This window comes from Mauremys mutica, chromosome 25 (genome assembly GCF_020497125.1).
Source record: "Mauremys mutica isolate MM-2020 ecotype Southern chromosome 25, ASM2049712v1, whole genome shotgun sequence".
In the NCBI taxonomy this organism is placed as follows: Eukaryota; Metazoa; Chordata; order Testudines; family Geoemydidae; genus Mauremys; species Mauremys mutica.
In genome coordinates this window covers 2,528,107-2,539,007 of record NC_059096.1, presented here as the reverse complement: position 1 = coordinate 2,539,007, position 10,901 = coordinate 2,528,107, and the positions used below count along the sequence as shown (strand labels likewise).

At 38.8% G+C, this 10,901-nt stretch overlaps 1 protein-coding gene across 1 annotated transcript; it reads right to left on the bottom strand.

The window, feature by feature from the left end:
* Positions 1-2,706: 2,706 nt before the first annotated feature.
* LOC123356434 (keratin, type I cytoskeletal 12-like) lies at positions 2,707-9,092 on the bottom strand. Its single transcript, XM_044999691.1, has 8 exons — positions 8,538-9,092; positions 7,836-7,918; positions 7,413-7,569; positions 5,921-6,082; positions 5,695-5,820; positions 5,074-5,285; positions 3,925-4,016; positions 2,707-2,858 (listed from the first exon to the last, which is right to left on the bottom strand). Exons 1-8 carry the CDS (start codon positions 9,090-9,092, stop codon positions 2,761-2,763), a joined length of 1,485 nt encoding a protein of 494 aa, XP_044855626.1. The 3' UTR covers positions 2,707-2,760.
* Between the last annotated feature and the right edge of the window lie 1,809 nt (positions 9,093-10,901).

Below are 10,901 nucleotides of genomic sequence, written 5' to 3'. Positions count from 1 at the left end.
GTGATGCCCTTGTGCACAGGGTTGGATTTCACAATAAATTAACATCAGCTCTGTTATATACTAAGAATCATGAAAAAACATTTCCCTGCAGTTGTCATGAAATATCTGTCAGCTCACTTGAGAGGTCAGACACTGAGAAGTATATTCTAGTAAATGAATGCTGTCAGTTTTAATTGCTTTATCAAGAAGAAAGGTAGCAAGGATAATAGTTCTGTGAAGGTATCCAATAGAACACACCTGTAAAATCACTGAAGTCATGGCCGATGCATGCAAGTTTAAGATTTTTGTTCATTTTCAGACCAGATTGTGAACCCTCATCTGGATAGAGCTATGCTTTTCAGATAGCCTCATTGAATTCAATGGGACTATTTAAGAAGTAAGATTCTGTTCAGTGGCTCGCAATCTGTCTCATACCTTTGTTTCAGGTGAGATGCTTTTTAATAGTTACTTAAGTGTTGTGATTAAAAAGTCAAACATATTTGAAAAGTTTGTTTTGTGAACCCCCAATAGATGACATCGCAGAATAAAATCTGGTTTATAATTGGTTATGATATTATACTTTGAAACGTAGATAGACTATCTACTCTCAAACACTCTTTTCATTTTCAGTAAGTATACAAGCATGATTCTGCAAAAAGAATGTTTATTTTAAATGTCTTTCTCCATTGTGGCAGTACTAGTTTGGCTAATTTTGCCCTTCACGAGTCACTCATTTTCTGATTTCAGGTGCAGTGGGTTCTGCCAACATGAACGTCCATTGCTGGCAAATGGGGAAAGCCATGTCATATACACTGGCTGTCCGCATCTCATGCCCCAGCATTGGGGCAAGCCATTTATGTCATGCTCACCCTCCTTTAACACACACCACACCATGACAAGTCACTGCTTTTAGAGAATGTTCCCTGTGATAGTATCTCGGTCATTATCATGTAATTCTTTGCTAACTCTGGATCATACTTTTAAGCAGAACACTATAGGTAAATGCTCTGTTATAGTTGCTTGTGTCTTCATTAATGAAGGCACTTTTGACACTGCTTCTCAGTTTTCTGTTGTGCTACTCAGGGTATTCAGTAAAATTTACAGTTGTTAATGAAATCTGACTGCTGTTATGGAGTCCCCTAGTGTAATGTGCCCTGTATTCTGGGGTATTGGAGCAGCTGAGTCATATTAATAATAATTATGAGTAATAATTATTTTATATCACCACAATACATGTTTGTGATGCTTTACAAAATACAGAATAAAACAGTTCCACTTCAGCAAACTTACAGTCTGAGTCATACGTGTTCTTTATTTGGAAGCATTATGTTGAATTAATTGTGACTGATTAATGGAATTTATTTTCCTAAATGTTCTTAGTGCCCCAGTAGTAAAATCACTAGTATGAATCTTCCTTTATTATGTTTAGGTTAAAATATGTTTATGTTTAAAATAAATAAAATCAAATCTCATCTACAACATTTGTGCTCTGGAGTGTGTTGGGTGGTTCCAGCTGGAAAAAAATTAGGGAACAAGAGAATGTATTTACATTTCATAATAAATGTATCTTGATACTCCGATTTGTTACAGAGTATGGTATTTAAATTGTGCACCATCGAATACTGCTTTGATCACAAACTTCAACAGTGCTTGAATGTAATGTTCTTGTTTCAGGTACAAACGCTCTTTCTTAAATGAGGATTAAAATTACAAACATCCACAAATTCAGGGCCGGCTCTGACTCTTTTGCCGCCCCAAGTAAATAAAGCAAGTAAATAAATAAATAAATAAGACAGGGCGCAGGGCGGCCAGACCTGGAGGCAAAGCAAAAAAAAACCCAAAAACCCCTGGGTGCAGGGTGACTGGACCCGGATGCAAAGCGAAAAAAAACCCCAAACCCCTGGACTCAGGAAGGCTGGACCCAGAGGCAAAGCAAAAAAACCCCTCAAAACCCCTGGGTGCAGGGTGGCCAGACACAGAGGCAAAGCAGAAAAAAACCCCAAAACCCCTGGGCGCAGGGCAGCCAGACACGGATGCAAAGCAAAAAAACCCCAAAAACTCTGGGTGCAGGGTGGCTGGACCCGGAGGCAAAGCGAAAAAAAATTAAAAATAGGGCAGCCGTGCAGCCCTAGGATTGGACGGAAGCCGCCCCTTAGAAACTGCCATCCCCAGCATGAGCTCGCTTGGCTGGTGCCTGGAGCCGGCCCTGCACAAACTGTATGATAAAGCAAGGTACTGAACAGGAAAAAGTATATGGTCAGTAACTACAGTTCTAAAGTTCTGATAGCACCTCTCAAAGAGTACTCATATTTTAAAAGCTTGTTTATTCCTTTTTTATTGGTCAAAAACTGTATATGGGGTTTAGAACAGCAGAGTAATTATATTATTCACTTATCAAAATTACAGATAAAAAGCCTACTGTATAATAATAAACTGAAAATTTAACATGTACACTAGAAATCTGTTTTTTTTTCCAGGTATTTACTAATGACATAAAAATAGCTGGATTTGAATGGTGAAAGTAATAAAAGTAATTTTGAAAAGTAATAAAGACAAGTATAATTTGAAACAGAATGTTTATTGCATTACCAAACTTCAGAGATTCAGAAATGTATTTTAGTTTTGTATAAAAGAATCCTAATAAAATCAAAAGAAAAAGAAGGCAACATGTACTCATCTCTTCAGACAAAAGGATAGAGATCCTAAGTTATGTCTCTTCATTGGGATGCTTGTCAAAGACACAATCTAATGACTGGATCCTCTGCAGTGTTATGCTGTTGCTTATATCTTCTCTTCAACTTCTTTTACATGGGATGAGACAACTTTACCATCCACCACCTCCTCAACAATTGTTTTGATCTTTCTGGTTTTGGTTGGATCTAAACATTAATAAAAAAGAGTTAGTTTATGAAAGTATTAATGTTATTAAAAAAACCCTCCAAATGCAGAATGGAATTTGGAATGCTGCCTAAGGAATGACAGGGATGTCAAAATAAGCACTAAGCTAAATGTCTATTGGGCAACTGTGCTTACAGTGCTTCCATATGCTTGTGAGACATGGACAACATATTGTCACCACATTAAGAAACTTGATCAGTTACATATGCTCTGTCTTTGATCTGTTTGCAGGGTCAAATGGTATGACAGGATTCCCAATATCAAATTCCTTAATCATTGTTGGATGTATGTCATTCAGAGCACACTCAGTTCAGCTGCTTTGGACTAGGCATTTTGTTTGTATGGCCAACTTGAGAAAAGCCAATGCCATATTTTATAGTCAGCTAAAGCAAGGCACCCATTCTCATGGTGGCCAGAACAAACAATATAAGGACATACTGAAGTCAAACTTGAAAGCATGTTGGGATGACCCCAGCAACTAGGAAGCAACAGTTATGTCGCCATTCACTGCTTTGAAGCAAGACACAATAACAACTTATATGAAAAACACGGGAATCACAAAGCAAGGATACAACAGCTTGCAATAGTCAAGAACAGGCTTTTCTGTCCCACATATAACTGTGTTTGTGGTTCTCACATTGGTCTGACCTTGCATATATGTGTGTGTTTGCTGAATCTTCGTATGTTGACACTGACATTGACATCAGATTCCATCAATTAAAGTTATAAAGCAGAATTATACACACAGATAACTAGTTATGTCCTTAATCCTTTTAAAATTAAAGATTAAAGTTTCTTGTCATGATGAACTTTACAGTGTAGTGGAACAGAATGGCATTTACTAATTTAGTTACAGCAATTGTTCTATAAAATCATTTTATATATCACTGGGTATTTCCTCCCCCATACAAACATTAACAATTTTACATCTACAGTTCACAGTACTCAGTAGTATATACACACAAATCTAATCATCAGTTGAAGTTAAATGCTCAGAGTCAATGGGGACTTGCAAAAATAAATATTATCCCAGGAGACTCAACTCACCATTAGAAGAATCCAGTGATTGTGTTTGTGATTTGGAACCTGTCAAAGATGAACTTTCAAATGAACCTCCTTGTCCCCCAGCAAATCCATTTCTGCAAAGAAATCACAGATACACAATGTCACACAATAGTTGTCAGGATCAGGAGGCTAGAGCAGCAAGTTTTTTGTTGTTGTTGTTGTTTTTTTTAATCCTGGATGAGTCAGGAATAAGTTCTCTCTGATTTCTTCTGTTTTAAAATACTGAAATCATCAGCATCATGGGTGAGAATGTTACTTTTAAAAAAATCATTATATTATCCCGCTTCGATTAGTCACTGAGATTGCAATTCTTACCAGACTACCAAATGTATTAGTTGACAAGGACAATTTATTTAACCTCAAAAACATATATGACTACATCTCCTTCAACATTTTCTTAAGTCAGTGGTCTGGTAATTTTGCAGGAACTCCATGAAAAACAAAATTTCTGGAATGAAATGGCCCAAAACAAAATAAATTTTGTGTGAACAGTCTCATTACTTTTACACAGGTTTAATTCTGTCATATCAGCCCTGAAATTCAGGGCTGCCCAGAGTGGGGGGCAATTGGGGCAATTTGCCTCAGGCCCCGGGCCCCACAGGGGCCCCGCGAGCCCCGGCCCAGCAGCGGTCCGGGTCTTTGGCCGGCATTTTGGCGGTGGGGGCCCTTCAGTGCGGCTGAAGACGCGGAGTGACTAAAGGGCCCCCCGCCGCTGAAATGCCGCCAAAGACCTGGACCACCGCCGGTTGAGTACAAGCGCCCCAGCTCCCCCGCTTTGCCCCAGGCCTCCTGAATTCTCTGGGCGGCCCTGCTGAAATTCCACGTATCTCTAATTCAGGCTAACACACACTAACTCCACTCACGTTCAAGGAGTGACTTAAATCTAGGACAGAATTGCTGATTCTCCTTAAATGGTTTCTATATTTAAAAATAGCTATAACTTTAATTGTTACAGGATCTTTTACAACCAACGAATGTATTGTTGAAATATGTCTATCTAGGCCTTACTTTCTGTTGCTTCCAGTCTGCACCATTCCTGCTTCCTTGGAATTCACATTGAAAGATTGTGAAATTCACCATGGGAATGAGTAAAAAGGGAGTTTTCAATTTCAGTTCTTTACTTACCCAAACTCCCCATCTAGCAGGCGACGGTAGGTCTCAATCTCCATTTCCAGCCGGGTCTTGATGTCCAGGAGTTGCTGATACTCTGCATTCTGGCGCTCCATATCAGCCCTGACCTGGAAAAGCTGGGACTCCAGATTCCCAATCTGAAGCTGTATTTGTGAGAGTTGAGCGCAGTAACTTGCTTCTGTTTCTGCCAATGTGTCTTCAAGGGATTTTTTCTGCATAAAAAGATACGTTACTGATTAAATGTAGTCTATGAATGGGGAGAAGAAAACAATTTAATAATTAGGAAGAAAAGTGGCCTAAAATGATGGAGAGACGTGGTATTCTTTCTCATTGTGTATAGTGAAATATTTAAAAACTTTCTTCTTAGAATGAAATATTAATTTGTAGAATTCCTGCTTTGGCTTCTTATTTAATATGTTATCCTGTTTTTTGCCATACCCAGTCATAACAATGTATTTGTTTTATAATGCATTACTTGCTATTCAGGTATTCCAGATATTGCTGGAGTTTATGGAGTAAAAAGAACACAGAGTTTCCTGGGATACTTAAATGTGAATCTTAAATAGCAGTATATCTGAAATTGGAAACGCTGCTCTGAGTAGCAGCTGTCTGTGAGCATACCATGGCAAGTTGAGATTGTAGTTCAATTTCCAATCCCTGAAGAATGCGTCTTAGATCTGTGATTTCACTTTTTCCTGACTGAAGCTGTTCAGTGTTGGTGGAGATTTCCCTTTTCAGTTCCATGCTCTGAAATGTCAAGGAAAAATAGAACGTAATTCAGCGACTACAAATGTTTTTCCTATATTTAACCGCGTTTGGCTGAATTTGTTAGCTCTAAGATGTTTACTTTTTCATTGAACCATGCTTCAGCCTCTTTACGGTTCTGTTCAGCAATGACTTCATACTGTCCTCTCATGTCATTCAGAAGCTTGGTCAGATCAATTCCTGGAGCCGCATCCATTTCAACACTGACTTGGCCAGTGGCATTACCTTGGAAACCTTGAAGTTCCTAGAAGGATAAAAGGAAATAAAGGTGTTTCAGTATAATAATGAACAAAATGATTAGCTCTAAATTATGTATAAAGAAAAGTGTATGATTCAAGATCACTTTCATTCAATATTAAACCGTCCTAAACTCATCAACCACTATCTGTACTGTTAAATTTACTCCGTTTTAAATATGAATTTCTTTTCACTGTATCACAGCAACCTCAGCAATTCATATCTACAATCTTGCTATTTCAATTTTTACATCTTTTTGGACATTTCTAAATTACAGAGAAGTCATCTCTTCCCCACCCAGTGTCCTAGGCTATTAGTAAAAAATCACTGAAGGGAAAGATAGGGTACTAGTTTAATTGACTTCACAGGTTCTTCTGGTTCATTTCAGTATTAGCTTTCAACTTGAGAGAAAACCTACCCTTGGTGGGAAAAATATTTTTTCATACATTATTTTATATTTCATACAGTTTTGCCACATGTGTTGAAAATGCATGTAAACATCCATTGTATCAAAATAATACATCTGGCTGATTTTCATGATACTTTGTAAAAGAATATGAAAAGATCTTGCAAACCAGTTTCATTTCATTCGTCACTGAATAGACTGACCAAAAACTAAGAAGAGCTGTTGTGTTGAAGTGACAGTAAGAGTTAAAAATGTGTTGCATACTAGTGGAATCAATATATGCTCACAGCTCAGTGTCCTGTCCATTTCCAAAATAAACCCAGAAACTCAGGAGCAGCTGGAAAGAAAACATGTTGCTGCCTACCCAAAGGCAAAAGATAAATAATTGAACTTTGCAAAACCAAAACTAAACAGAATGTAACATGCTGGTGCATTTTAAGGGGCTTTTGCACCTGATGTTTTTTTAAAGCCCAGAAAAGTAATCAAAAGATGCAGTCAGAAGCTTTTTCCATTCCATTCTTCCATGGCAGATCCAAGCCTATTTAATCCTTTTTCAATAAAGTAGTTAGGCCAACATGGGTGTGGCAAAGATACACCTATCTGTTGTACCTACACAAAGAGGCCTTACACAAAGCATATATTCTTGGGAGTGAATCTGAGAAAACCAGTAATACTAGCACCATTAAGCGCTCACAGTTTGTCTCTTTAGCTGCCTCTTTCGGTGTCTCTCTCCCCCAATTCCTTGATTGAACTGAAGACAAAAAAAAAAACAAAAAAAAACCCAACAACAAAAAGAGCTCTTTCTCGGGATAAAAAAAAGTCAGAGAAATACGGACATTGCACATCTCATCTCCTTTTTTCTAGTACATTTTGAGTTTTACTATTAATCAATTTATGAGAACTGCAATACTGAAGCAAAAAATCTGTCTACCTCCTCATGGTTCTTCTTGAGGTAAGCCAACTCCTCATTCAGGCTTTCTATCTGCATCTCTAGATCAGCTCTGGTCAAAGTCAGCTCATCCAGAACTCTACGCAGACCATTGATATCAGCCTCCACACTCTGGCGAAGGGCTGCTTCATTCTCATATCTTAACAGAAATGATAAACCAGGTTTTGTACCATAAATGGGATCAGTGTAACATACAAATAAAAATAACATAACTGTTTTTTACTAAATGGTTACATCTTTTACTACCACTTCAAAACCAATGTATTATGATTATGACTGTTATTAAATTGTACAATAATGTTTCATTTACATTTTCTAAGAGAAATACCTGAAAATCGCTGAATCGATTTGGAATTTTTAAATAAAACATTTATAATGGGTTTCATAATAGTACTCTCTGCTTACTTCAGTCTGAAGTCATCAGCAGCCAGTCTGGCATTATCAATCTGCAAAACGATCCTGGCATTATCAATAGTGGCATTAATGATCTGGAAAGACAAGCAGGATGCCCAGAAAGTGATTCTATAACCTGATAGACTTACTGTTCAATGTATTTAGTAATATAATAATGCAAGGGACATTCATTAGACTCTTGTATAATATATAACTAAAATATTTAGGACCAGATTCTTGCCTAATGTAAATAAGCAACCAATTTATGCCAGTGAATATCTGGCTCATGGGCTTTAAAGTAGCTTTTCAGATAGTCTCTTTATTGCAGAATGAATAGGATGAAAGAATGTATGGGGTGAAAGAAGTATGAAGAATATTAACATGAAAACTTTTTTTTAACTATCAAGAAGAAAAGTAATAATCTGAGTTAGTATTAGTTCATTTTATCTCTACCTTCTCTTTAATTCAAATGAGGCTTGGTGAGTTCACATCATCAAAAGGGATTTCGCTACACAATTTCAATAAATTTGCTTTATCTGCACTACAACAAAAATGTTCTTAGTATCAGCACAATATGATAGATGATCATTACAAATAACAGTATCATATAGAAAATTTGCTATTAGTTTCTCAAAAGAATTATTGTAATTTTCATCTTGGACAATATTAGGTGAATTTAGATTGTAAAAAGATGCAACAGGTGATTTTTTTTACCTTATTCCTAAGGTCTTCAATTAGTGGGTAATATTTACTGTAATCATGGCCAGCTCCAGGGCCATCAGCACCAGGACCATTTTTCTCATACCACTCACGGATTTTATGCTCCAGGTTAGTATTACCCTCCTCCAGAGAATGTACTTTGGTTAAGTAGGCAGCCAGACGGTCATTCAGGTTCTGCATGGTTTCCTTTTCCGTGCCAGAGAGAAGGCCACCATCACCACCACTGCCAGCACCAAAGCCACCTCCAAAACCAGCACCTGAGCCGCTACCAAAGCCACCTCCTAAACCTCCACCAAAGCTACCTCCAAAGCCACCACCTGAGCTGCCACCAAAGCTACCAACCAAGCCTCCCCCCAAGCTACTACTACCGAAACCTCCACCAAAGCCAGAACTAGAACCAAGCAGAGAAGCAACACCAAAGCCTCCAACAGATCCCGCACCAAAGCCTCCTGCACCACTGGAACTAGATATTCTTACAGATCCCCCACTAAGACCACTCCGGGACGAAAATTGCTGAGATCCTCCCCCTGTACGCACAGAAAGAGACATCGTGTTCAAGTTGCCCTGATCTAGTGTAACAAGTAGATGAAACAGAACAGGGTAGCTCAGAGAGCCCTTTTAGCCTTTATATACAGAAAGAAATGGGTGTTTCAGTTGTACAGTCCACACCTTCTCAAGCAAGCACTTAATCTTTTTCTTTTTTTCCTAGCTCAACATCTCCTGACCAGACTAAATGATATGTGCAAATCCATATTGTCCATTCATGTGAAAATATATCACCCTCCAGATATTTGTTCTACTAATAGGGGATATGGGTGGAGTAAAGCTAAGCTTTCATTATAATGTTTCATCATGTGCAACTGAGCACAGAAAAATATCTTTCATTTTAATCGCTCATACATAGTTTTTTTTCTCATTCTAATATTAATCTCCTTTATTATTTGTGGCTGTTCTTGTAGTAATATACCTGAGAGAATCAGTAGAAAGATTCCTTTAATCTCATTATATTTCTCTTTCTGTCAGTTGTCACAAAAGAGAGAGAAAAGAACAAAAACATTATTTTCTATAGAAAATCACTAAAGATTGAGCAGAAAGCAATACCAGCACTTAGACACCAATAATAAGTATGGATGGGGAAGAGTTTACAGAGAAATATTAGTGACATATTAGTCCATCATTCTATATTGGACTCTTTAAAGGTTTTTTCTTTTCTCTAAGTTGTTTGAAAATGATTCACGACTGTATTGTGTTTGTACTTTATCCCAATGAGAAGGGGGTCTACAGCATACATGTTTTTTTGGGGATCTAACAGGAATTGTATTTGAGTCTCCCTTGTACTACCATCCCAAAGTTATGTATTTATGAATAAAGAAGGAAATATTTTACTAGGTCCAAGAGTCACTTTTTAGGAGCACTAATTGTATTATTCACCTACATTAATACTATCTTTCCTAAAGAACTCATAAATAGACAGTGCATAGACTGGTATATCCTTTTTGTTTTGTTTTTCTTTGAGCCATGTTTCCTTCACAATAAACAGACAACTTATGTAGTAAAACTCTGTAGTGATGGGAGGGAGAGCGGTACCTGAGCCTTTTTAATAGACAGTAACTCCTCACTTAACGTTGATACATTGCTAATCTGTTAGGAAACAAGCTCATTTAAAGTTGCGCAATGCTCCCCTACAATGTCATTTGGCAGCTGCCTGCTTTGTCCACTGCTTGCAGGATTCTCTGGAAGAGCAGCCCCTCCTTGTGGGGATTAGAACCAGGGGGGGCCAGCAGCCCCCCCCCCCCACATCAGCTCCCCTAAATTCTCTGTAAAGTATGTGGCTTGGTAGCTGCCCAGTAGCAGTTCAGCTGACCCTCCCCCCACTGCTGTCCTGCTCCTGCCCTGCCCTCTGCCTTGGAGCTGCTCCTGGGAGCTTCCTGCTTGCTGGGGGGGGGAGAGGGGTGCTATCAGGATATCCCCTTGCCCCTCCCCACACTCCGTACCCCGCTCCACAAAGCGGAGGAGCGGGCCAGGGCTCAGGGACAGAAAGGAGGAAGCTTGCTGGAAGCTGTTGCTTCCTGTCTGAACTGGCTGATCTGCTTAAAAAGGCAGCATACTTGAAGTGGCATCAGCGTACTTAAAGGGGCAATGTATGTTCTTCTCTCTCTCACTCATGTGTGCCTCCCCCACCACTTTGGAAGGTCGGCACCTCTGCAGCCAGGCATGTGCTGTCAGGAGGAGGGCGTGTTGCGCTCCAGCTGGAGAGCGTGAGCTCATCATCGTGTTCAGTTTTTGCAGGGAAGTGTTTGCAGTTTCTGCCCTGCATCTATTGTGTTTCCTCCCTCCTGCCTCAGTCCATACAGCCTT